Source organism: Nasonia vitripennis, chromosome 4, assembly GCF_009193385.2.
Source record: "Nasonia vitripennis strain AsymCx chromosome 4, Nvit_psr_1.1, whole genome shotgun sequence".
Classification (NCBI taxonomy): Eukaryota; Metazoa; Arthropoda; class Insecta; order Hymenoptera; family Pteromalidae; genus Nasonia; species Nasonia vitripennis.
The window spans coordinates 17,437,768-17,465,019 of record NC_045760.1 but is presented as its reverse complement, the minus strand read 5'-3'; the positions used below and the strand labels follow the sequence as shown (position 1 = coordinate 17,465,019).

Sequence of the window (27,252 nt, the reverse complement as noted above, 5' to 3'; positions counted from 1 at the left end):
TGCAGTGGCCGCGATTGAAAGCGCCGCCGAAGTTTTTTGCTTAGTATACAAACGAGGAGGTTGTATACGCAGCTACAGGATGTACCACAGATCAGTGTATGTATATATATATATATATATATATATATATATATATATATAGCACCCCCGCGCACGAATTTCGAATGCTCTACAGCTGCGCGTGACCCAGGCCATATAGTAGCGATGTCGCTTTTGAAAAATATCGAAATAACGCGCTTTCTTACTTCTCTTGAAACACTCGCAAAGCTCAAAATCAAGCGTATACCTATACTAAACTTCGCGCTCGAATAAATCATAATCCACCGCCGCGAGCATCATCACGAAAAAATCCCCGGTCGAAAATAAATTAATGTTTGCTTTGAAAGTATGTCGAGAAACTGCTTAGATATCGGATATCGGCCTGATGTCATTGTATACTCAGGCTCGAATCGGCGCCGGCGTAACCTTGCCATAATATTTATGCTACACACACACACACACACATATATATATATATATATATACCGCAGCCGAATCTCACCGCGCGCAGGGATATGTTATACGCTCTCGCGCTCGTGCACTAGTGCAGTGGAGCAGAGTTGCGAACTATTCGCGCGGAAGAGGCTGATAGGATTGTTGAAATGCTGATCGGAAAAACCACTACCTGCGCCAGCGCTCGCGTAAAGTGTAACGTGTGTGTACGCATACAAAATCGGTTTCCCATTTTCTCACATAAGATTACGTTTCTCACATAGTTTTACGACGCTCACTAATGGAATATTTTCGTATAGATAGGTTGAAATCTTTTTGTTCTGCAGCTCGTCGCTCGTTAATTTATCATAATAATGGGTCGATTCGTATCGAGCAGAGATGGAGCGCTCCATTGTTGTGTTATATACGGACCGCATCTCTCGAATAAGCGATCGTTACCGCTCTCGTATCAGCTCTTATCTCTGCGATGCAGACTACGCGAGTAATTGAAGGCACATAGGGATTAGCAAAGGCGCAATAAAATTTAATGAGTAAAATACGGCTGATGGCCCGCCCATTGTATGTACTCCCGCGGCGTTAAAGAAATCAGCTTCGTCCGTACATTAATGTATCAATTGAATTGTATAGCCGCTCGATCGCCAGCGAAACCCCCGGAGGCGGAAGACGGCCCCTCGCTTATCCTCTCGACACATCCCCGCGCAGCGTTCCGCGAAACGCACGTGTACGACAAACAAAATGCTGGAAAAACCAGCGACATTCTTCGGCAGCGCCGTCGACGTCAGCATATCGGATTCCGTAAAAGCACGCACAGTCTAGCTCAGCTCCCGACGTCCAATATTCCGCCGAGACTTCCGTTATAGGTATAACCGACGCACATCCTCTCTCTTTCTCTCACGCGCGGGCGAACGCTCCTCCCAAAGCTTTTGAAATCCGACTTCGCGTTCGGTTTCCGTGTATCATCCCCCCGCACACGATTTTACAGTGAAGCCACACCGCGTCGCCGCCTCTCTTTCCCCTGCGCGCGCGAGCGTTGCCGCTGAATAGCGCTGTTGTTTTACCAGAAGGCATAAATATGCCTCGGGTCGGCTCGTAAATTCAAATTTGTCGGTGTCGCTGTCTCTGCGCGTACACACTCGCTATGCGGAATCTGGCAGTCTCTTTTCTCGCTGTCTCACCGCTCTCCGGCGTGTAACAGCGGCAGCCGCGCGTCGAACGCTGATGCATCAGAGAGAGAGAGAGAGAGAGAGAGAGAGAGAGAGAGAGAGAGAGAGAGAGAGAGAGAGAGAGAGAGAGAGAGAGAGAGAGAGAGAGAGAGAGCAGCGCGGTAGAACCGGAAAGGAAAGCCCCCTTGAGAAAGGATCCTTCACGACCTCGTTTCGACGAACCGTCACACACACTTACACATGTGTGCGTAAACGCGAGCCTCCGCGTTGTCGCATGTGTGAGGGCTCCTGAACTCTAGCTGTTGTACGTGTACACACGACGATAATTGACGAGAGTGCGGAGAGAAAATCATTTTTCAAAGATGACCCGCGCGGCGCGCTCTCTGAAGAGCTTACGACTCTTGCGAGACGCCCCTTTTGCGTTCGACGGTGAATCAGATACGCGGAGGTGGGATGACCTCGGACACTATCATCCGTCTGGCTCGTTAGTAGGATTCTTCGCTCGCGGCACGTGCTTTTACGGTTATGCGCCGCGGTATAACTTATATTCCTGAATTTTCATGCTCTCTTTTTCAACAAGTATCATATAGACGTAGGGCCGATCACTATACAGTATGCGTATCGTATAATGAATTTTCATGCTCTCTTTTTCAACAAGTATCATATAGACGTAGGGCCGATCACTATACAGTATGCGTATCGTATAATGAATTTTCATGCTCTCTTTTTCAACAAGTATCATATAGACGTAGGGCCGATCACTATACAGTATGCGTATCGTATAATGAATTTAGCGCGAGCGTGAACATTAATTAACGTAAATTCAATATCGATTTTGGGTAATACCGAATGGATAATCATTTCTACCCGGGTGAGCAGAAACTCAATTTCGACATAGGTGTACAAGGAATTTGCTATATACTGTATAATTGCTGCAAGTTTGTCAAACCTTTGCCATTGATCGATGATCACGGACGCGCGTGATTCCCTGGTCGCCATATGTAAATTAGAGAGCCCAATTCTGCAGCGTCGCTTGAATCCGCCTGCGTCTCTGATTTTAAACGATTCGCGTGTTTCTTGAAATACATAATATATAGATAATTAGAGGTACACACAGAATAAAAGCTTCAACTATGCTCTCAGGTCTACTGTAGCGATTAAAGCGCTAAAGCCGCGAGCGCATTAAGCTGATAAAACGACGTATAACGCGCGCTCTGCTATTCCAGGCGCAGAAGGCACTGAATCCGTGCTGTATCGGTTCACCCCAAGGATTATCGCTTTTGCAGGTTTTAAGGTGCGTAATTTAGTCTCTCTGGAATAGCCGCGTTGGTACAACTTTGTTCAGCCAAGAAATTAATGCAATAATGAGATCCGCAATTGTACATAACTAAGTGCTAGCTCTTTTTTCCCGGAGAAAATACGAGTCGCTTATTTATTTATATCAAGAAAATAATTCACTCGTAACTGTATTCGCATAGTCGTAATAAGCAGATTTAGATTACAGCTCGCTCTGCGCAGACAGGATTCGATTAACTCGGCGCAGCTCCTGGATTACGCCCTAAAAAAGAGCGCACAGTTGAGGCAGAGTCGACCGCCACCGCAGGCCTGTAAAAAAGTAGGAAAAAAAATGAAGATCACATAAATGGATTCCCCCTGCGCAGCGGCCGAAAAATATTCGCACGCGCGTCGTCCCTTCTCTTACGCAAGGCTGCTATGCAGCGACGGGACGTTTCGCGCACACATTATACCAGCGGCAGCAGCAGTTCGTTATAATATACAACCAGCGTGTACCTACGTACCTGACCGCTTCCCACGCTACATCGTCGCGCGATTCTCGCGGCGCAAGGAGGACGAGAAAAAAGGGGAGGAAAAATCCGCGCTGAAATACGCGCGCCTCCTCTATTTATTCTTATCTCGAAAATTGTTTATACACGCGCCGAGAATGAGATGCGTGCGCGTAGCTCGGTTGCTGCTACCGTGGCTTTCTCTCTCTCTCTCTCTCTCTCTCTCTCTCTCTCTCTCGCGCGCGCGCGCGCTCATGTGCACGACAGGGAGTAAAGTTGAAGGGCTCTCCTTATACTTCTCGAGAGAACTATATAACTGTGCGTCAGGCGGAAGCATTGCGGAAGATCGATGTTTCTTTCGGTTCTCAAAGCTGGAGGGCCGCTGCGCGAGGGCAATTCGCGATAGAGGCTTCTCCGTCGGTTTCTCGTCCAAGGGTTCGTCGAGGGAAGTGTGCCCGCGGGGATGAAACCTTTTCTTTCGGCTAAAACGTTGGCAAATAGTGCTGAGAAATATCTGTACGCGAACAAAGGCAGTCCCGATTAAATGCGCGATGGATATAATGCTTTATCCGTGCGCGAAAATCCGATTCTTACTTCGCTTCGTGGTATGGACAATCATTCGCAGAGATTGCATCGATTAATTAAATAAATTATCGGCCATATCGGATGATATGAATTAATATTCGCATACTTCCTGCACTAAAATCTAAAATCAGAAAAGGGCGAAAGACTCTGATAGCGCAATTATTCGTATGTAACCACTGCAAAGCGACACAGCTGGATTTCGAGAAGAAACTACGGATAAAACGGACAGATCGGGAAAAGATCAAAGTCTATCGCGGCAAGCCTCACTCCCACGTGTATTTTATAAACATTCCGTCGATTTGTTCGAGTCGCTCAGCCGGTGTAATAATAAGCCCGTATCACGAACTCCAACGTCGTCGTGCAGCCAAGATCCAACGAAGATCGTAATGCCGGGAAAGTCTCGGGGACGAAATTGAGCTTTCTATATCAGGTGAGCTCGCGGAAGTGACATAAATCCGACGAGGCCGACAGATCGAAGTTATATCCGGTGTGTCGTAGACGTGCGCACTCGACTCCTTCCCTCTCTGCGCGAAGAGTAAAGTGTCCGCTGCTGCTGCTGCGTTTTCTCTGTCTCCCTCTCGTCGGGCTCGTAATCGAAGCCCGACACGAGCGCGCCGCCGCCGGAGCAATTTCGGAGCAACTCGGGCCTCGTATAACCTTCGCTCTCGGTACGTATAAAGCCTCTCTCTCTCTCTCTTTCTCTCTCTCTCTCTCTCTCTCTCTCTCTCTCTCTCTCTCTCTCTCTCTCTCTTTGCTGCTGCTGCGCTCGGTCTCCCGTCAGGACTAAGCCTAATATTTTGCGCGCGTAAAATTGTCGCGCGGTATTTACGCGCAACTTCTTAAACGTTTCGCGTACGTAGCCCCACGACGCTTCACGCTGACGAACTGTTTTAAACTACCGCACGTGTGACTCGTTTTATTAGTTGTAAAATCGTGATAGTAGATTGCATGGCCAGTGCAAGCAACGCATCGCTCGATTTACATGTAACTCTTATAACTTTGATGGGCGTATGTAGTCCTCGATGTATATAGATATGCTCGTATATCACGTCCGAATCGATACAAATCAACGGATCGCTTTGGTCCTCGATCGATTGAAATATCGACGAAAGTCGCTATATCGGTGTTTCAAATTCGACCGGTTCAGTAAAGCCCGCGTGTAGACGCAAATGCATAAAGTTCACTCCTTAATTCGAAGAACTGATGCCGCTAGGATTCTAAACGCCGTCAATATCGCTCCGTAAATCCGGCGTGACAGCTCTTTCGTGGATCCATTCTCCCCCTCACTTGGGAACGAATTTCAAAAGCCGGGCAGAATGCGTAATACCGGTAGGAGAAGGTAAAGCCGTATAGTCGGATGAAGTCCCGCGCGGGATTCGAGTGTGTATAGAAAGAAGAGTAGAGCTGTGCGTGTGGAGCTATGCTTTGTATATCTATATTGCTGGCGAACGAGAGTAAAAAGAAGGGCGGCGGTCCACCGCAAAAAGTTCGCAGAATTCGGCCGTAAACGTCGTCGTCGAGAGCAAGAACAAAGGGGCGGGCGGCCGCGAGCTTAGAGATTGCGAAATGACCCGCTGAATAAATCGCGCGATTGTTCGCCCGCTATGTGTGCGCGCGCGAGCGGCGAAAAAATATCGGAGAACAATTTCGCCGGCAGCAGCTTTTTGGCGCGCCCTTCACGAGCGACTCTACTTAATTGGCCATTTGTTATTTGCTTTTTTTAAAGATTATATCGGGTCAATTTCATGCGCACTTTTCAGTGGTTCTTCTCATTAGAGAATCGCTTTATTGTTTCGCAAAGCGACGCTCAACTTTTGGCAATTATCAGAGGACGATCAATTTTCTAGATAATAACGCGCTCATTAGTTTCGCTTTACGCACGTTGACTTTGTCGTGTGACGAGAATTTCATTATAATAATTATACGATACCGCGTGTATCGAACCACGCTGCAATTATGTTTATGTAACACGCGAACGATTTTCGCGTTTTTCGCACCTATTAATAGGGACTAAAGTGACTCTTTTTTGACCGGCGGGCAAAAAAGTTATTTTAGCGGGCTATAAAGACTTTTATTGCCCGCATATCCAAACAGCGGGCAATAATGGCCTTTATTGCCCGCTAAAAAGTCTTTATTGCCCGCAAAATTTTTTTTTTTGTAATTTTAAAAAAAAGTTGATTTTGATAAATTTGCATTATTTATTATTAAATAAAAAATGTATAAACTGCTATGTTCTTGAACAATATATAATTTATAACTAAATATAAATTAACATTGTCGAAATTTCTTATTTTTTTCATTAAAACCCTTTACATAATACTTTATTTCATTTTTTTCCAATTTTCTCATTATAAATTCGGTACTGTTAAAATCAATTATTTATTTACAAAAAGAAAATAAAAATGAATTTGACTTTTATATAATGTTTGAACAAGACAAGAGCACGGTTGCCGTGTCAAAAAATATTCCCATCAGTCCCTCTTAACACGTACGAAAAAACGCGAAAATACGTCCGCGCGTTACATAAAATATGGTGTGTGCACCAAGGACTAAGTGGGCTTTTTGGCCTCGTGGATTTTGCAGTACGAGTTGCTATACGAAGGCTCGGGCTAACTCGCCTTGACTCGTACTGCAAAATCCACACTCGGCCTAAAAAAGCCCACTTTACGCCCTTGGTACACAATATACTATTAGGTTTCACGCAGAGCAAATCTCCATGAGCCAGCTAAGAGAGGCAATTAAATTATTTCAGAATAACGGTTGAATATGGGTCAATGATTTATCACATATGTACCTACATGCGATTGTATGTAATAATTTTCGTGGAACTCCGTACAACAATAGCAAATGCATCTATATATATTAAAGTGAATTTTGCTCAACTCTTCATTTTCAATATTTTTGAGGTACTCTACATTATACTAGAGTCTAATTACTTAAAAAAATTGACTGAGATATCACTCGATGTGCTCAAAATAAATTTGTTCACAATCTATACAGAAAGTGAGAAAATGCTGGCATTTTTAATTAATACTTGTTTCAATCATTGTGCCAGCATATATGATGAAAATTTTTTTAGTAAATTAACTTTTAATATCAAACGCATTTTAATTCCAATTGATATAGCCATACGAACTCCCATTTTTTTCGAGGAAGCAAAATTCATCATTCCTATATATTACTACATACAACTCTTTTCAAATATGTGCTCCAGTAATATGCAAAGCCTTTTGATAAGTACTAACGCAAGCGTTTGTTTGCAGGATTCTCACTTCAATAATATACGTATTTTATATCGGAAATATAAATTCGAAAGTATATGAATTTTACGCTTTTTTCCATTGCTAGCATTATTAATTTTATTAAAGTTATTTTCAATGGATCGTTATATGAAAGTTAATGAAAGGCTTCTCCATGCAGGGCTTGCGAATATAGTTAAATCAATATAATAATAATAGTATACATAATATATATGGGGTATAATTTTGCCTACCTAATTGTTAATTCAATTTTCCAACATATTTCCCACATGTTCTCGTGTAGCACACAGTATAAAGCAAAACAGTCTGCGCTCGACTTTGCCTCGTAATTGAAAACAAACGCGCAAGCTTCTGTTGCCCAAAAAATATCTTATTTCCCGTCTGAGACCAAACTGTCATAAACTCCTAGCATGATTTGCATTTTGGGCTGCTGCTGCACTTAGGGGACGAGAACCCAAGTCTACCGGTAGCGGCGCGCTTCTGACACTACACATTCGTGCGCAACAAGAAGAAAAGCGGCGAGGGATGCTACGCCGCCGCGGTAGCTCTGCGCTGGGAGAGTCAAGCTTGGAATTAACATATACCATTGTTCTGCCAAGGAGTGCCACGATATGCTATACCGAGCCCGGGAAGAAAGCTCTCGGCGATGACTTTTTATTCGCTACAGGTGGCAGTGCAGACGGCAGCGTGCATTCGACGACAAGAGACCGAAAACTGCGCTTCTGCGGCTTCTGATATGTCGTACAACCCGCGCGGCGGACTACAATACCATGTAACGAGTGCTGCAAGTCTATTAAAGCCCGCGCGAGGTGTTTCAATAAATCGCGTCTCGCGAATCGGAATCCACGGCGCATGGGAAAATGAACATGGAGGGAAACCCGCTGAGTCGCTTTTAATCCAGCAATATTTTTACGATCACGCTCTCTCTTTTCCCTTCGTAAAACGCGTCGCTACTCAAGATAGAACGAGTGGAAATTTTCTAAAAAAAGAACTTTTCCGCTCCCCGAACTCCCTCATGCCTCAATGTTTTGACAGACGACACTCGAATTCGGAGGAAACACGCGTTGTTCGAACTTCGAGAGCTCCGAAACCAATGACACTTCTGTATCGCTTTGCATCTCGACTCGACTCGAGAGAGAGAGAGAGAGAGAGAGAGAGAGAGAGAGAGAGAGAGAGAGAGAGAGAGAGCCGGAGTTCCCACAAGCTGGAATAGGTTCGGTGCGTCTTTTTTTCAAGTTGCGCCTCCGTCGTGATAAGCAATCAAGGGTAATTGATTATTTTCTTGACTTCAAACGCGCAGCGCTCGATAAAGCACGAGACAGTCGAGTCTTTATACATAATGGCTGTTAGGAAAAACACCGCAAAGAAGTGATTTCTCTTTTATTTCCTGACTCTTATAATTAAAGTATTAATCGATACAATAAACTTTAACTGCCGCTTGGGAGTGACCTTTCATTGAGCGACTAAATGCAGCTTTCCGAGCGATTCTTCGACAACGCGCTCAAACTATTTACGAAGAAGCGTGTGTTTGTACGTACTTGTTACATATTCCACGGATTAATTCCTTTATTCAAGCCGCGCGCATGTATAGTGTACACGCAGTGAAGTTTGCAAAGCGAAAAAAAGATTAACCGCCACAAAAACCGAATCAATTCAAACGCGATTCGAGCTCGGACAATAGGAAAAAACGGCACACAATCAATCCGTAAAAAGCCGCGCAGCCTTCGCTATATGGCGAGCGGGAACGAGGTACAGCGCGGCAGCAGCATTGACAGAGGCCATCGCTCATACAGAAAGCCCGCGCGATATTGGAAAATAGACCTATCGAATTACGGCGCTCGCTGCGGATAATTGAACGTAAAAGATTTTAATTAGCGGAGGGCTAAAGGCCCGACGTCTCGATGTATAGAGAGCCGCGCTAATGAAATCAATCAGGCACTATTGGAAGCTCCGGACGAAATGTATAACTCGTTCTCGGCTAGCGAGTAGGTAAATCACGTTATCGCGCGCGAGACGGTTTAACGAGTCTAGGATTCTCTCCGCCCGCAGCCAGCCGCGGCACTGCAGTTGCAAAAGTTTCGGGATGCAGCGCTCGACGGCAGTAGATCGATCTATGCGCGATCCTTGAGAGGTGCAGGCGATGCGGGGTGGAAGCCAAGTGTGTGCAGTCGAGAAGCGGTCCGTTAATGGACCGAAGAATTTTGCGCGCGAGTGAGGATCACGCGATCCGCGCCGATCGTTTCTTGGTGTTGTTTTTGCAGCTGGCCGACCGAATGGGTTTTATAAAGGATGTTGTTTCGGGGGAACAGAGGTAAGAACTTGAATTCGGGCTGTAAAACAATGGGTCCTGTGTGCGGTGAGTGTGTTTTACGCTGCTTTTTCTGATCGGAATCGATATAAAATAGCCTCGGCGAGCATCGAGTTACTTTTTTCCAAGCCTTCTCGTTGACACGATTTAAATTTATATGGTAAAAGTTGACGGAGAACCAAATTATTTTGCAGTTTACTGCAAACTCTTCTTTTCCTTTGATTATTGGAGAAAATTCGAGCAAAGGTTGGGGTAAGTAGCGTAGCGCACGTCTTCTTTCGAAAAAGCAGCTAGGAGGAGATTGAGAGGAAAGCCAGCCGCAAACTAGAGACCAGCACGCTTGAAATTCTTTACGGAGGCTGCACATACCGAGCGATTTTTTGAATTTAACCATTTTGTTAGCACGAACAGAGAACGTTTTTTATAAAATCTTACAAGACGAATAAAGTCGATGTTTGGTTCCGCCATTAATTTTTTTTAATATTGTACAACGATATTCTTTGTGCATTTCGTGAAACCCTTCGAAAATAACCCTCGATATGAGTTCTTAAAATAGCTGAGAGAAACGTCCACTTGAAAGTGATAATGCCGATAGCGGACGTTCATAAGTCCAAGTTCAAAGAAACGAAACTGTCGATCGCAACACAAAAATGCCCAGTTGCACCACGATAACGCTCAGAAAAAATCTCCATAAATCAAAGCACCCGACTGATCAGATACGATGAATCCGATAAAAAAGTTTTGATGGGCGTATCGAATCACGAGCATACACTTAAAACAGCGATAATAGACTTTTTCAGCTAGGATACAACAAAAATATCGCAAGTAATAAGGAGCAAAAGAAATATAAATAAGTATGCAAGCGAACTAACCATGTGCTCCTGACCGGCGTCATTGCCCGGCGACGAAGACGGGCCTCGGGCGCCGCCGTTATTCTTCCTGATGGAATCTCTCTTCGGTCCTCCTCTCGGGATACAATCCTCAATCGCGCACTGTCAAAGTTCCTCTCCACCTTCTCCGCTATCGACGGAAGCAAAAGAAAGAAAAATCTCGCCGCCTCCCACAGTGTCGAGTACAAAAAAAAAATTAGAAAAAGTCTACACTGTTTCCGAGCTTTGCTGCAGGCTTTATAACAGGGCTCCAATACGGTACAGAGGGTCGCGCGCACGCGCAACGAGCTCTCGCGGGCTCTCCGGACCTTCGCGGACGGGGGTCGGCGAGCGACTAGACGGATCGTAGGCGCGCGTCTGCTGCAGCGAGAGGCTGCGCGGCGCTGTTGCTGGCGGAGCACACATACGCATACATCGCATCAGATCCCGAGCGCAGAGGAGAGCCTCTCGCACACACATGCAGGCCAAACTTCCCCCGGCTAATTGCTCTCGACTCTCGCTCCTTCCCTCTTTCTCTTCTTTGCCGCCGCCCGCGAGAGGTTGATCCTCTCTGCGCTGATGCGCACCTAATACTCCCGCAGCACGCGTGTGTGCGTGCGTGAGCGGGGACAGGGCTGCGCTTGTATAACGTATGCGCCTCTTACCTCCAACACGCACGACTGAGGCTTTCAGAGGTTTTTGTGGCTTACCGGGGTATTAGGGCTCCGCCGAGATTTTTTTCCTCCCAAGGGGGCACGCTCGGCTATAAGCTGTATCGGAAGGTAGATGGACTTTCGAGTGGGACCCTCGGCTGCTGTTGTTGCATCATGATGTTTTAACGGAATGGAGAAGTTTGCCGTCTTCGTTTTCACCGAGTGGCCCTCAGATTGCTTATGCATGCGCTGAATAGTTTGGAGTTTGGATTTACCGATGATGATCTGTTTGCTTCCGTCGGAGATAGGAGGATGATGCTAACCTAATCAATGTGCCCGCTGCATTGAATTCCCCGCGAAAATTCGACTGCGCATTCCCGTAATAAGATTGATCGTTTGGTTCAACTGCTAAAGCTGAGACGTTCGGCTCGAAAAAGAAATCACTTCGAAGCAAGAGAAAAATCGGCACGCCTATATTACGGGTAAAAACAATTTTGCAAGAGGATTCTATCGAAACGGACATAAAAGAAACCCATTTGATTTTAGAAACAAATATTAGAAATCGTAAAATTTCACGCGTTTTCATTATTCAGCTGCAAACTACGCTTTACAAAAATATAAAAAAAGCAACATCAAACATCATCAAAGTGCAATCAGCGGGGAGCATATACATTTCCATTCTTTGAAAAAAGCATCGCACGCAGCGCGCGATTGAACGTTTGAAAATTTAAAAAAGAGTTTAAAAAAAAAGAGCACCACTGACCGGAATGAAAAGCGCGTGATGGAAAACATGTCGACGGCGGGCGGCGGCAGGTCCGGCCCGCGTACGTGACGGTCTCCTGGAATCTGGCGGGATCCACGTGTATCCCGCGCGACTGGAATGAAACACCACCACTTCTGCTGGATCCTCCTAGAAAAAAAATGGTCCGCACCGAGAACTGTACAATAGAGTGGAAAACGATGCGTCGAGGAGGACGAGCGTTTGGTGAACGCGCGCGCGGCGATCCACACGAGTAACTGACCGGCGAACCGTTCCTCCGGAGCGAGAGAGGGCCGCACACGAGTTCTCTCTCTCTCTCTCTCTCTCTCTCTCTCTCTCTCTCTCTTTCTCTCTTTCTCTCGACGTATGTGTCTGCTGCGTCTTGTGGAGTGGGGGCCCAGGGGGCTCCTCGCTCATTCATAGAGCCGTCGCCCCCGCAGACCGCGAACCCTCTCCTCACTCGCGCGCTCGTCAGTCTGCAGGCTCTCGACGAGGCATGTGCTTCGCTGATGTGTGCGCATGTATGTATAGATGCACGCACGCGACTGGAACTCTCGATCTTATACCGGTACACACGTCGGCAGCGTCGTCTTGACTATGTCTCGAGATTCGCAAGCACGGGATCGTTGAATTCGATGGCTGCTTTATTGTATGGCCTCGAGGGGGGAGGTACACTTCTGTACTGCATGGATGCGCTCTTCCGTAGCATAAGAGTTCGGGGTATCGTTGCATAATTCAGTGCAGGGTTTCTTTTCGATTCGCTCTCTTCCGATGCATCAATCTGCTTGATTTTCGGTGAAATGCTCGTCAGACATTTTTTATCGTTAATTATTCGTAATTAGTTGCGTTGCAGTGGATGCTTTTTTCCCAGAAATATATCAAATCGCATTACTGTTTACAAGAGGTATATGTTGTTTGGAAACGCGCACATCGAAAACAGCAAACAGTAATTGCGTGATGTTCAAACTTTGGCATCGAATTTAACGAGTTATTTATTCCACTGAGCAAAGTATTCCTGTAATCTCGCTCGACTGCGTGCCACTGTTAACGGAAGTATACATGGTTGAAAATATAATTTAAAATGCCAGTTATACCCGATGAACCTCGGGTTCAATGAACAGTACAAGCGTTTTCACCGCGTTCAGCACATTCCGATGGCGCGGCGTGAGTTGCCGCATCGCAAATACATCCGAAGTAATAGATACATATAGCACGTGGATCCCGCACGTCTCGGCAGTGCGTAATACTAGCACAATTTATACTAAAGCGTTCACCGGATTGCTTTTATCTCGATGTTCCGGGAAAGCACGCGAGCCTTTGAAACATTGCTTTCCGTTTCTGCAAAACTTCGAAGCTTGTAGTTTGCAAACTCGTTCAACGATTTTCCCTTAATAATAATGCTCTGATAAATTTACCCGCAACGAAAAACGCCGTAAACATGTTATAATATACACTGCGAAGTTATCGAGTCCGTAACTTCGAACTGTAAAGCTCACCTATCCACAATTTTACGCCAAAAGCCCTATACAACTTTGATAACATCGCGCGCTCGTCAGCTTGAATCGAAAAAGTGACATACATCCCATCAAGATCGTTTCTTTACCGTTCCCCGCATATCGCAGCGAAATAGGCGGATGGAAAACGAAAGGCTGCCGCCTAGCATTTCGAGAAATCTTGTCAACAGCTGCTGTCGTATAAAATAGACACCGCTCGCGAGCGCACGAGAAAGAGTTGGCACGCGGCATAATACGCGCGCAAGCTTGCGCTCAACGCTGCGGGAATTTAATTCGAGCACTTTCGCCGGGGAGCGAAACCCGCGGATTTGGCGCGACGTATAGAACAATAGTTAGTTTTTTGCTTTATTCCAGCGAGTCCCGCACTCGACTGCATGCGCCGCGCGACGAAGAGAGAAAGAGGGAAAATCGCTGCTGCCCCGGCTTTTTGCCGAGTCGAAATCATCCGGTGGGCAGCGCAGCGCAACAGTGATTTATATCGGTTATTATGCTGCGCTCTATACCTACTGCTGCCGCAGCCGCCGGGCAACTCGCTCCTGCGGACTGTCCAGTGCACGCCGCAGAAGCCGTCTGAATACGAGAAACAAAAGAGGTCCGGGGCCGGAGCGAACCAGGGAGTGAGGGAGAGCAAGAGAGGAACAGAACGCCAGATATGACGTATATATTCATTCACCCAAGTTCCGGACGATCGATTTTGCATTTTCGCTCTCGACTCGCGAGCAATTACCGGTATTTTCACGGTCTCTCTTCTTCATAGCTCCTCGATACTTCCGTGTTTTTTTCTTCGTTTCTTCAAGAGTGCAAACATGTATAGGAAAAGTGACGTACGTGTATATAAATAAGTTGAACCGAAAAAGTTTTATATTATCAGCGGTTCTGACATTCTATGTGAGCCATTATCGGTAAAATTCGACGCCAGAGGAAGGAAGTTCATAAACTGACATTCTCGGCGCTAATTCACTGGCGGAAAGCACGTGAATTCAATTTAATTTGCGCGAAACTGTTCACTCCATTATCGACTGTTTTATTTTCGCGCGACGCGTGTTTGATGACAACACAGGAATTTTTGTCGCCCGTTGTCCCGATGACGTAGTTAAAAAAAAAGAGTCATCATCAGCATCATTCAATTAGTTTGCTGTATTCATTTTCTACTCCAATCATCTGATATCCCTATATACAGTGTATAATATGCTATCACGCAATCGTTGAATGATTCTTAGAACGAAAAGTTTAAACACAACATTTGCAGAATTATATAACTAAATGTACATATATAATAAAGTCAAATTTCATCTTCTTCGAATGCTCGCTTTGCGCATCGCGTCGGTGAAGTTAATCCTCTTACGCATATTAAAAAGTCGCCGAAAGAAAAATATTTCAATGCCTTGGACTCAATTATTATGCTTGGAATTAAAAGGCCAATCTTTCATTTTTCAACCCTATTATATTGTGCACGCATGCTTTTCCCTTGCACATTAATTACGTCACGTTTAGAATAGAAGCTGTATTTTGTCATATATATTGTATATAGGAACTGCACCGCGCTCGAGTTACATTTACGCGGTCATTGCGCTCATGCGCGTAGAAGCATATGGCGTGTAGCGAGCGGAACTCTCGAAATTTGCGAAAATCATAGATCAATCATATTCGGCATGGGCTCATACCTGCCTCCAATACAGCATACAGCGACAGCTCATCGATCAGTGAACGAACTCGTTGTCCCTTGCACTTCAGTGCTCATTCCCTGGCACACATAATCTCTCTCTCTCTCTCTCTCTATCTCTCTCTCTCTCTCTCTCTCTCTCTCTCTCTCTCTCTCTCTCGCTAATAGTACTCGCCAGCTCAATAATGCCGAATGCGCATTCTGTATAATTAGGATACTCGTCGGAGGCGTATACTCGACGTCCGCCGATTGGGCTTTCATTGTTAAATAGCTGAAAACGTCATTGGAATCGCGCTGCAGTCAACAAGAGATGAATAATCAACAGCTGGAGGAGAGCTGGGCTTTAGGCAGTCGCGTTTTGATATCTCGCTGTGCTCGCGGACCGACGGATAGAATAATGCAAATCGTCTAATGACTGCCATACCCTTTTGTTTTCGTCTGTATTTGCGTGCAGTGCATTTGATTATAGGTTAGCTGTGTGCAGCATTATAGTTCAAACTGCGAGGAATATAGGCGAGAATGCGGCACGTGGGCTGCAAATGCGCTTAGTGCTGCTATAAGCGCACTGCGTACATAGTGTTCATCGAAATAATCCGAATATCGTACGTGCTTGACGCTGGCATTTTCGGTAACCAGCTGCAGCGGCCTAGCTTGATTCAATCATAGAGCTGTTTGCGTTTTACCAGTTTAACTTCTCACATGCCCCGAGTATTATATGTATACCGCATTTCATATTCTTTTGCGAGCGTACGTGCAGTATTTCTGTTATACTCGCGTTAATCCGATGTGTAACGATTGATTCCCTCGTTCGTTGCCAGTGCCGAATATACCTGCGGATTTTTTCATTGATATCGATTCTCCAAATTATTTCAATCGATCTGTACTATTGTTTTTTGCCACTCTCTTTGTTATAATATGCACCGGTATTGTTCACCACACGTCGATGCTGACTGCTCAATACTTCGTGGTTTAGTACAAGCTGTAAACTCCCTTTTTTTGTCTTTCATAAAATCGCGGATGCGCATGCGGGCTTTTCAATAATAGGCATGATTTTTTTTGTAGCCGACGATCTCGTGGCTTACTGTGGATAGCGTAACGAGTGGGTGTAAAAAGGAAGTAAACAGCGACCTCGAGCTTCTCGTATTTAGGCCACCCGATACACGATAGTCCAGCTTCAGGATGCAAGCTGATACAGAACTCGGCGCGTGCGGCGTCGCGTTCATTCAGAAATTATTCACTCATTCATAAAATAACGTAGTATACACTAGATAATAGCACTATCTGCGAACCAAGAATTTTTCCCCTCGAGCCGATGCCTGATAATTCACATTTTTTATTTATCTGCTTCCTCTCGAATCACGGCTCGAAACCGTGCTGCTCTTACAACGTCACAATTACCGCCCAATATGCTAACTATATAATGAAGAATTTATGTTAAAATATGCGCACACAGCGCGAGACTCGCGAACACATATACCTCCAACATGGCCGCGCGCGTCATTGAACTTTTCTTCCAGAACTCAACATTTCCACAGTAGAGAGGAACTTGTTTTCGTGTGGCGATGGACACATCCTCTTCCCTCGCGGCTGCTTCCGGAAGAGCTAGAGATCGAACCCGAGGTTCTCCTAGCGGAAACGGCGGGCACGGACACGCAGCGTTTATCTACACTGACTATCATAGAGACATTTTATTTTTAGCCCCGTGATTGGGGGCCGCGACACGACCGCCGTCCGCTTTTTCTTCTCGCTGCCTCTCCTCTAACGCTCTCCGCGCAAAAGTTCGACTTAATTACCACGCCTTGCATGGCCAGGGAGACGCACGCTTGCCATAGACGTGAGCACAACCGGCCGATAAAACGATAAAAGGCTCTTGCTTCTCTCCTTTTTTTAACCGTAGAGTCGGTCGTCGACTGGCGGTGGAGACCGCGTCGAGATATAACAGCCGAAAATCGTCCTGTTTCTGCGGCTACGGCGCAACGTTCGCGCCTCATTAGGAAAGAGGTTATGATAAGCTTGTCCCCGGAGACGAGTGTCGAATTTCGCGAGTGGTATATGGAGTCGAGCGCGCGCTCGTAAAATGTAATATCGCGAGCTTTTTTCATGCGCCCCGAGTGAGAGAATAAAAAATACGAAGAGATCCAGAATGGCACAATCATCGTATGACATAAACCAAGTTCCGCCGGATGACGAAACACCCTCTGTTCAGCGCGAAACTGAGCACGCTAAACTTTATTTACGAAAGTTTTGTCCCGAGGCCGGAGATAGCCTGTAAGTTTTACTTCAATACACGCGCTGACTGGATAAAGTTTTCAGATGATGTGTGGAGATGAAATAGAATATAGAACTGCAATGAAAGAGCATCTGACAGTTTTTTACACCTGAAATATTGACGTACGAATTATTTTTCAATACGATTGTTCATTTCATAGCTACAATCATCTTAGCGAGGTACTGAGTAAAATAATAGCAGAGCGACCGCGAAATACGCTCGCTTCGTTCGAAGAGTACAGCAAGAAATTGCGAAATGACAAATTCCGTTCACAAACCGATCGTCTGCGTGACCTGTATGTGCCGCCACCGCAGTACGAAGATGCCAGAAAGCTCATCGACCTTTTTAACGTAAAAGTAACTTAAACGCATAATGCAAATTAATAATTCAGAATCGCAATCAGAAATTAAAATGCGGTTAAAATCTCGTGTGATTTAGATTGATTTGTCGCTCGATCAGGATAATCGAAGTTTAGAGGAGGAAAATGAAGACGGCGACAATCAAAATTCAGCTCCGAATTTGTTCGATGACATGTACTATTTCGAACAAGTAGACATAGGATTACCGCGATCGGAAGTAGTCTTGTTGAATTTGAGTATTCGAAAGTTAATGGCTAAAGAAAAGCTCGAAGATGTACGGTAATGCAACCAAGAGTAAAACTTATTTCAATTGTTTATTTCCCTTGACGCTAAGTTCTTCTGCTCGTGAAATCAGATTTTGGGGAAAAATTTTAGGACGGCCAAAGAATTATTATATTGCAGAGGCTACTTTATCGGAAGATGAGATTGAAAGAAAATTACAGGTAAAGCATATGTGCAAATCCAGAAAAAAACGGACACTTCGGGGGGTCTGAGTGAGCAAATTTGAAATTTGAGGGCACACCTACCAGACCAACTTTTTTGGGTTCCTTAGGCCACCCAGAACCCGAAAAACCTTGGGTTCCCAAGATTAAAAAATACCTATTTTTTCCGGGTAGTTGAAATTCTCTTATGGGAATTTAACACGGGGAAAATTATCGAAAACAAACCACGATTCAACTTTACACACTCAGCGTATTAAGGTGCAATCCAAAAATGTGTATTACTAGGATCGAAGTATTAGAAGAGAGCTTTAATTTGAGGGCTGGTGAGTTAAAAATGGTTTCCTAGGGAAAAAGTTGTCTTGGCTTAAAAATAGCGAAAAATCATGGATACTTGGATTTTTTACGAAAAGCGGCGATTTTTCTTTTTTTTCGAAATCCTTATAACTTTTGAGCCCAGCGGTCAATTTCGACCATCTGGGGCTTAAATTGTAGCTCTTTTCTTTTTCTTTCGCTTTCAAAAATCAGATTAACATTTTTATTTTACGATCAGCTATATATATGCCCATCAATTATGGCTGTTTTTTTATCTTTTTCATTGCCATATCTATAGCTGATAAACCAGTAAAATGTTTAATCTAAATTTTGAAAGCGAAAGAAAAAGAAAAGAGCTACAATTTAAGCCCCGAGTGGTCGAAATTGACTGCTGGGATCAAAAGTTATAAGGATTTTAAAAATAAGAAAAATCGCTGATTTTCGTAAAAAATCGAGAAATTGGTGATTTTTTGTCACTTCAAGCCTAGACAACTTTTGACCTAGGCAACCATTTTTAACCCACCAGCCCTCAAATCAATTCTTTTTTTCAATACTTCGATTCTGTTCAAACACATTTTCCTGGTTTTCGTTAGTTTTCCCCGTGTTAAATTCACATAAGAGAATTTCAACTGCCCGGCAAAAAAATTAGTACATTGTACAACAAGGGGCGCCAATGGGCTTTTCCAAGCGAGGATGACGTTTGAGCACAAGTGGTAGTCAAACATCATCCGAGTCTTTTTATAACAAGTGTATAAGGAAGACCACTTTTGTCGCCTATGAAATTGATCGAGAATAGAGTTTTTTGAGTCGTCCACTACGGTGTGCATGTATAGATTCATATATATATATATATATATATATATATATAAATTTTGAAAATTTTGGAAATTGTTTCAAAAGTTTTTAACAATTTAAAGCTTTAGTAAGGAGATGAAAAAAAAATAAATTAAAAGGAGCGAAAATGGTCGTTTTCGCCCCTAGGGAAAATGGTAGTTTTCGAACCTTTCGCTCCTCTTGATTTTCGATTCTCAAATTATTGTAGGCTTGTTCTACCTTATAGGGAGCGAAAATGGATTAATTTATACATGTATTGTGACCAGGGACTCTTGCTCTATATTGTATCTGACGCTCGGAAAACCCTATTTTCGGTCCACTTTATACGAAAATGGTCTTCTTTATGAACGTGTTATAAAAAGGTATTTTTTAATCTTGGGAACCCAAGGTTTTTCGGGTTCTGGGTGGCCTAAGGAACCCAAAAAAGTTGGTCTGGTAGGTGTGCCCTCAAATTTCAAATTTGTTCACTCAGACCCCCCGAAGTTTCCGGTTTTTTCTGGATTTGCACATATACGACCGTCTAGAAGTTGTAATTGTTAAACTGCCAAAGATTAAAATAAATAGGAGCTCGAGGAAAAGGATTTGAAAAGCGAAGAAACAAAAAACGTTCATGCCGAAGAGGAGGCAAATGAGCAAGAAAATGCCGAGAAGGAAGCTTTGGAATCAGCATTGGCAACTGAGGTGCCCGAGCTAACCGCAGAGAATAAAGCAGGATCAATAGAAAATGATAGTCTTAAATTAGTTTTTCCCGACATTCCAAAAAATACGTGGAAACCAACGCCAGATGTAGCGCCTGAAAAACTTGGCACGGGAGTTAATTCAAAGGTGGATCAATTTGACGTCGTACTAATTTACTTTACCGCTTTTAAGGATAACACTGTATAATTAAACGTCGTGTACGATTACTCTACAGGTTTATTACGTTTGCAATTTCCCAGGGTTGGATGACTGGACGGAATTACCCACAGTGACTCCTCGACAAATTGTTGTTGCTCGACAAATAATCTACTTATTCACAGGAAATTTGGAGACTCCGGTGAGCAATGCTATACGATGTTGTTTATATCAAGACAGGTCGAATTTAAATTCAACAAGAACGATTTTATAGAGTTTCGTGTGAGCTCTCAGAGAAAATCCCATGCAGTACAAATGTCTCACTTACATTTTCTGGGAGTAATTTTTTAGATTCAAACGTTTCTACTGTTTCCCGGAAACGAAAAGAATTATCTACGAGCACAGATTGCTCGCATTGGCGCCGCCACGCACGTCTCTCCGATTGGCTATTTCACTTTCGGCGATAGGGAAGAAGAGGATGAAGAGATCGAGGAGGACGAGGACGAGGAGGAGACGGAAGGTAGCTTTATCCATTCGTAATTGTTGAAACTGAATGAAAAGTATACGCGAGTAACAGCATTCGTAGGATAGGTCTGACGAATTCCGTTTGATATATAGCGCAGTAACATCCTGTTTATCTGACACATGATCGGAAATCCCACGAGAATCCAAGCTCTATATACATTTAAAGATGTTTACTTGCCAAAGAAAATTATTTTGTTAAATATAGGGCGCGTAATCGTGAAGAATCGGCATTACGAGCAGCCGCCGCTAAAGGATCTGATTGATCCGTCAATGTCGAGCTGGTGTCATCACAGTCCGTACATATTGAGTCAGGGACGGCTAGAGTGGCTGGCACCCGGAAAAGTCAACAACGAAGACGAGGAGGAGGACGACGTAAATACAGAAAGTTTTATCTTTAAAACTTGCAGTGTAATCGTCGCGGCCGGCTAAAAATAAAGCTCGCCTCAATCAATTAGCCGCCACGATCTCAGCGCGAGCTTTAGCTGCCAGCGCGCGAATACAAACGGAAAAGTTCCGGGCCCTCGCTTTTAAATTATGAAATTCAAACGCGCAATCGCGCAAATTCGAGCGACCGCGTGTCCGCGCGTGGGGAGAAAGCGCAATCACTTAGCCATTAATCTTTCTCCCTCTCGCGCATCGAAATTTATCGAAAGTCAATAGAGATTTCGGGTGTACAAGTATAGGCGGTAGGCCTGCCTGCTGACGATTTATGTGCGTTTGTTTAATGCGGAATTACGTTTTTGCGCCCGGCAGGAGGAGGAGGGCGATGAGGACGAGCAGGACGAGTCGGAGGAAGGGGTGAGCGAGAAGGGCGAGAGCGCGCGAGAGGAGGAGGGGAGGGACAAAGGATTGGAGAAGGAAATCGGACCACCTTTGTTGACGCCACTATCGGAGGATGCTTATAACTCGGATTCCGTGACACCGGCCTGGACGGCTCGACAGTCGTCTACACTCCAGCCGCATATAGCAGTAGCTCTCATTCGGTCCAACGTTTGGCCGGGTGCGTTTGCCTTTTCCGCTAACAAGTTGGTCATTCCCCAATAATCTTCTATTCGCTTACAATAATCTTTTCACCATACGTGCACGAAAAAGGCCACTTTGCACGTCTGTAAAATGAATGGAAAATCGAGTTTTTCTTAGCAGCGGAAAAAAACTATTCCCAAGGAAGTGTTTTTTCTAGTTTTTTTCCTCACTCTGCAGCCTATCCAATGGATGTGTGTGTCTATATAAGTATTTTCAAAATTTTCGAAATTTTCATAATTTTCGATATTTTTAATATAATATTGTTTTACTTTTAAAAGTCATCGAATTTCCCATTCCTTTCATATGCATGATAAGTAGCCCATTCGTGCACTTATCATAAAAAGTACAACAGGGGTGTGCAACAGGGGGGAGTGGCCTTTTCTAGCGAGGGTGATCCCCCTCGCTAGAAAAAGCCAATTTTTCCCCCTAGTTACACAATATACTATATCTGTTCGCTATTTATTCGAGTAGTTACGTTTCCGTGATTTTTCAACCGCGCGCTTTAATTCCCGAGTATTCTGTACCGCGCACAATAACGGAAAAAGCTCTCGTAACTCCGCGACGATATATGAATCAATGATAAACAGGAGCAAACATACATATATACGCGAGAGCTATGCAATCAAGGTGTGTACACAGCGGCTGTAACATTGATCGGAAATACGTGCCCATACTGCGCAGGAAATTCGCCAACTTGTATATCGGCTGGGGCCACAAGCATCATGCGTACAATTACAGTCCGCCGGCGATGCCGGCCATGCAGGAGCAGCACGAGCCGATCGGCTTGGAAATCACGGAAATTCAGGAGCCGAGCTTCGAAGAGGAGGAAGCTTATCGGCTCGCCCACCTGCCTCCTCCTCCTCCAGCTAGCGACGGTGAGTGACGCACTGTGTGCACAATGCACATACACACGCGCGAACCATAACTCCGGAAAGTCCTTTAATTATGCGAAATTCCTTCGCATCGCGCAGCTCTATCCTGCTCTCTTTTTTGCCTTTCCAGACGCTGAAGAGCAGCGGGACGAGGAGGAAACCGACGAGGAGAGAGATAGCGAGGATTGAAAACTTTCGGAATTAATTAAGAATTTTTTCTAGCGATTTCCGCGTTCCTTGCATACTTCAGCTCGATTTTTGTCAGATTCTTGGTAGTTTGATCGTTTGTTCATGATGTGCTGAAAATGATGACAATAAAAAAAATACGAAAAATTATTATCTTGGAAATTTTGCATTGCGAGTGCGCGTACTTGAGAACTGGTTTCGCTCGAGCGATGCGAATACTCTGCGGCTAGCTGTATAGTCAAATTTAAAACTAAACGCGTGTTGCCCTTCCGTCTGATTCCTCGAACTTATGAAACCCTGATACGTGTACTTTCTATTTATCATACATATAAGATATAAATACAAATATTTATCATATGCGAGTAGAATATACATCGTCGATCACGTTGTTATTAGCTGCAAATCGAGCGGCTATTTGATTTTACCGCGCGCCAGTGATAACTCTTTCACTCTTAGCGACAAAAGATGCATAGCGGCCTTCCTTACCGACGGACGCTCTAGAGTTTTATCGACAGCAGCGTCGAACAGCTGGTAAACACATTCGTTCAGTTCGAGGAGGTGCACGACGTCTCCATGAGGCGGAGCTTACGGGAGATTCTGGTTTAGCAAAACAAAGTTTGATTTCGTACATGTGGCTTGAATGATAACCTCACTTTGGCAAATTCATTCAAATTCATTCAAAAGTATTGTAAATTTTACTCGCGGAAATTTGTAAATACACAGCAAAAATGACAGAAACTGAGTGTTCCTTGCGTCCTCTGAATTGTGAATTGAATTACTTATCCGTACCCGATGGCTCGACAATGTTCATGCAAGGTAATGTTTAGAACTTTTCACTTGAGTTGAAATTGTTTTTCTCTGTACTCACTGATGATGATAACTTGTGGCATACGTAGATTATTGAAATATTTATTATTTCAGGCGATACGTCAGTGTTGGCTGGTGTCTACGGACCAGTAGAGGCTAAATTACAAAAAATGTTTCACAATAAAGCCACTGTTGAAGCAACATTTGGACCAATTAAAGGACCACCAAGTAGGATGGCATTCAACTAAAGACATATAAAATAATAATGCGTGTTATGAAAAAGATAACTAATGATGAATGTAAATCACTCATAGGTATAGATGATAGATTCGTTGAATTATATGTAAGAGACACATGCGAAGGAGCCATTCTTACTTCATTGCATCCTGCAGCTACCGTTTCAATCAATATACAGGAATTACAAGATTGCGGTGGTGTATGTAACAACAGATTATTATATAAATGGAATTACTTTCCCCAATTAACAGCTCTTTCTTTTGTTACAGTTATTAGCATGTTCTATCAATGCAGCCTGCTTAGCTTTAATTAATTCTAGTATAGCTATGAAATTCACTTTTGCAGCAGTTTGTTGTATGATTGACAAAAACTCAGGAGATATAGTCATCGATCCCAGTTTAATACAGACACAGGTTTGTAAAAATTGAATATGAAAAACACTTTTACTTGTATTTTAAATTAAATAAAATTTTCTAGTTAAATTTGTAATTTTAGAATGCTAAAGCTACCTTCACCTGTGTGTTTGATAGTGTGAATAAGGAACTTATTTGCTGTCAAACTAGTGGACAATTTACAGAAGAAGATTTAACGGAATCCATCAATAAGTGTAAAGAAGCTAGCAAGTATATATTTGATTTTTACAGGGATATTGTGAAAAAGTATGCAACTGCCATATAGCCTTAAGCAAACCCACTTTTACTTAGTTATTTGTAAATTATGTTTTTCTGTAATTATATATTAAGCACTATCTTTCATAGAATCATTAGATCAAACCTAGAGATATTTTTTTACAATCAATTGAATATTGAAATGTTTGAAAACTAATGAAATTTGTTACTATTAGTAGGTCATTCGGTACGCTCAACCCTACCATCAGTACGTAAATCTGAAATTGTAAATAAATATTGAATTAAATTTATTTTTCACTTTACATTGCTCAATTTACCATAGCTTTACTTTGTATGTCATAGTTGCTTCACTTCTGTTTACATGATGACTTGTTTCGTTTCTAAGATATTGTAAAAAACGTTCCCTGGCAATCTTCTTTGCTTTATATTTCTTTGTAAATCTATTGTTTACAAAAATATCGCATAGCATAATTATTTTACCATACAAGCATAATTTTATAAATCACATTTTTTTTAATGAAAAGCATTACAAATGAATGAAAAATCTGTCTTTTTTATTAGAAAAAAAAGGTAAACGCATTAGCGGTTGAGGTTCAGATCAGAGTCGAAAGAGCGTAACCTCGCCAAAGAGATAAAGTGCAGACCGAGGGACTATCTTGTCAGTCGAGGGAGGGAGTGTGCCGACTGCCAAAGAGAGAAAAAGTGAGTGCGCTCGCTATTCCGCAAATTGTCAGGTGCGTCGAAACGGAGCCAAGCCCGATCGCCAATCACGTTAGCGTCGATGCACCCTTTGTTTCTACGTACAGACACTGGCGAAATGGTCCCGTTCGCCTCGGCTTGGCTCTCGGTGGCCATCGGACGCGTCCATTAAATGCAGAAATGAGACTTTCAGGTAGGCGCGCGTGTTCTGTAAAAAAAGAGAGAAGTGACTTCGACGGAACGTAGAGCCAATTCACTTGTTCTTTCTGCTCTCTGGTGGCTGAAAGGGAGTAAAAATGGAGAACGCGCCTGCACAATTGCACATTCAAGCGAAAGGGGAAACGACGTAAATCGCAGTTTCATTTTCAGTTTTTGGTAAACAATCCGATGCATATGCATATACAATATATAAACTGTTATATTTCGTGTGTGCAAGTTTTACGACATTGCAGTTTGGACAAAATGATTTTGTAATGAAGAACAGAGGAGGCAGAGAGATGGTGAAATTGAAAGAGACAGAGAACGAGGAAAAGGACGAGAGAGAGAGAGAGAGAGAGAGAGAGAGAGAGAGAGAGAGAGAGAGAGAGAGAGAGAGAGAGAGAGAGAGAGAGAGAGAGACAACAACGGATTCAAAGAGAAAAAAAAGAGTGTGGGGTCAGAGCTGGCCAGGTTTAGTTGAGGTCGCCGAGAGGCTCTTGGACCATTAACAAGGAGCGCAGCAATTTATGGACGGCCTTTCTCATTTCCACTTTATTATTATTATTATTTTCTTCTCTCATAGATGCTTTCTCACTTGTCCTTTTCTCTCCCCTCTTTCTCCTAATCTCGTTCTTTCTCTCTCGTCGCTATCTTGTGTATATAGATGATGTATATTGTATTTCTCCCTCTGCTCAATCTCTATGCGCACTTTTTTCATTCATCTGTTAATCTGTGCATCCCGGATTTAATAACGAAAGTAGAATAGACTTTCGCATATGAAACTCGATTTCCCATTTTCACAGCAAACGCAAACAGTTATGGCTTTTAGTCTCGCAGACTCGATTTCCAACCAAACTGCGTTTCTTGATATTGCGTTTTTCTCTATTCTGTGAAATTTTTCAATACGATTGACTGGTGATTGAAACATCGTAAGCTCCGAATTCTAATTCGGCTGGCAAACGGGAAAGTGCTTTGTGGAGCTGTTCGGTCGAATGAGCTTATTTTTACGAGCTGGTTGGTATCGAGGATGTTCGAGCGATTGAAGCCAATCGAAATAAAGCTTTATCGAGGCGCTGATAAATTCATACGAGGCGTAAAACACTTTTATGGTCTGATATGCCATTTCCGAATGAGGTTACTATATGTATAATAAGGAAAATAAAAAAGTTTCATATAAAAAATATGTGATGCATTCCAAAGCAATCATACTCGAACCGTTGGTTGTATAGATAATTCGCGAAGTGCGCAGCGTATACAAAGTCTGCTCATCATTAAAATATTTGAAATTCTTGCAAAAAAATCAATGCTCGCATCGCGGGCAATTAATGCGCGAGCATCTCATTTGGTCCCCTCAGACAGCATAAATCAAGCTCCACACCCGTTACGCACTCGAGGTTCTTCTCTTTCTAGTCTGCTCTCGACTCGGTCAGCCTCTCGCGCGCGCATCTCTGCTGAATGGAGGGCTCGCTCGATTTTACGACTCTTCGCGTTCGCCGGGCGAAATAGTATAAGCCTTAGCTGCCATATAATCCAGCAGCAGCTCGTTCCCGACCATTTTTCTCGCTTCTCCTTTTCTGATCTCCGCGGGTCTCCCTTCCCTCTCGCGGCCTGCTCCTACTACTTCTTCCTCATTTCGCGCGCCACGAGAACTGCAGCGCTATATGGGCGCAGCAGCAGGAGCAGCTCATTGGAGCGAGGGCCGTTGTTATGAAATTAGCATGAGCGATCGGCCGAGGAAAGTAATCGCTTCCGAGGCCTTAGGATTGGGCGGAGGGCCGCGAGTGAACGAGCCTTTGGAGAAACGCCGCCAATTCCGCGCCAGGCGAGCCTCGCGTCCCATTGGTCGGCAGATTTATGACGGCGTTGCATGACTCCCTGTGCGCGCGCTCGCTCCCGAGCTGCGCCGAGGAACGAAAAATTTTCTTCTGCCCTCTCATGTAAATTGGGTTTTCTCGCTTGCCCGTACTTGTATCT

At 43.9% G+C, this 27,252-nt stretch overlaps 3 protein-coding genes across 9 annotated transcripts in view; 2 read left to right on the top strand and 1 right to left on the bottom strand.

The window, feature by feature from the left end:
* LOC100117523 (papilin) overlaps positions 1–12,128 on the bottom strand; it is a 100,329-nt gene extending 88,201 nt beyond the window's left edge. For 3 of the 5 annotated variants that reach the window (XM_031928675.2, XM_031928673.2, XM_031928674.2), the window contains exon 1: positions 11,878–12,127. In XM_031928675.2, coding sequence (XP_031784535.1) covers positions 11,878–11,906 — 29 coding nt within the window. In that variant the 5' untranslated portion in view covers positions 11,907–12,127. Of the gene's footprint in view, positions 1–10,464; positions 10,818–11,877 lie in introns of those variants that run through there. The other 2 variants (XM_031928671.2, XM_031928672.2) reach the window with 2 other exon arrangements.
* Positions 12,129–16,621: 4,493 nt separating this feature from the next.
* Positions 16,622–22,858, top strand: LOC100117483 (radial spoke head protein 6 homolog A). Of its 3 annotated transcripts, none has more exons than XM_031928916.1 (11): positions 16,622–17,319; positions 17,481–17,676; positions 17,759–17,958; positions 18,035–18,122; positions 19,833–20,093; positions 20,182–20,304; positions 20,454–20,622; positions 20,833–20,999; positions 21,381–21,627; positions 22,332–22,525; positions 22,653–22,858. In XM_031928916.1, the coding sequence occupies exons 1-11, from the start codon at positions 17,195–17,197 to the stop codon at positions 22,725–22,727; spliced, it is 1,845 nt and encodes a 614-aa protein (XP_031784776.1). In that variant the 5' UTR covers positions 16,622–17,194; the 3' UTR covers positions 22,728–22,858. The 3 variants fall into 3 exon arrangements, with proteins under 3 accessions (XP_031784776.1, XP_031784775.1, XP_008205900.1); XM_031928915.1 differs by having other exon boundaries at positions 16,627–17,319; positions 17,481–17,670; positions 21,381–21,652; XM_008207678.3 differs by having other exon boundaries at positions 16,629–17,319; positions 21,381–21,652.
* A 392-nt stretch (positions 22,859–23,250) lies between these two features.
* On the top strand, positions 23,251–24,683 carry LOC100680039 (exosome complex component RRP46). Its single transcript, XM_003426219.5, has 5 exons — positions 23,251–23,524; positions 23,630–23,743; positions 23,830–23,951; positions 24,022–24,165; positions 24,248–24,683. The coding sequence occupies exons 1-5, from the start codon at positions 23,437–23,439 to the stop codon at positions 24,428–24,430; spliced, it is 651 nt and encodes a 216-aa protein (XP_003426267.1). The 5' UTR covers positions 23,251–23,436; the 3' UTR covers positions 24,431–24,683.
* The last annotated feature ends 2,569 nt before the right edge of the window (positions 24,684–27,252 follow it).

Bases quoted from the DNA above. Each gene is read 5' to 3' on its own strand.
- LOC100117483 (XM_008207678.3), top strand. From the start codon at position 17,195: ATGGCACAATCATCGTATGACATAAACCAAGTTCCGCCGGATGACGAA. The intron at 17,320-17,480 runs GTAAGTTTTACT...TTCATTTCATAG, and splicing joins CCCGAGGCCGGAGATAGCCT to CTACAATCATCTTAGCGAGG. The intron at 18,123-19,832 runs GTAAAGCATATG...TAAAATAAATAG, and splicing joins AGATTGAAAGAAAATTACAG to GAGCTCGAGGAAAAGGATTT.
- LOC100680039 (XM_003426219.5), top strand. From the start codon at position 23,437: ATGACAGAAACTGAGTGTTCCTTGCGTCCTCTGAATTGTGAATTGAAT. The intron at 23,525-23,629 runs GTAATGTTTAGA...TTATTATTTCAG, and splicing joins CTCGACAATGTTCATGCAAG to GCGATACGTCAGTGTTGGCT. The intron at 23,952-24,021 runs GTATGTAACAAC...CTTTTGTTACAG, and splicing joins AATTACAAGATTGCGGTGGT to TTATTAGCATGTTCTATCAA.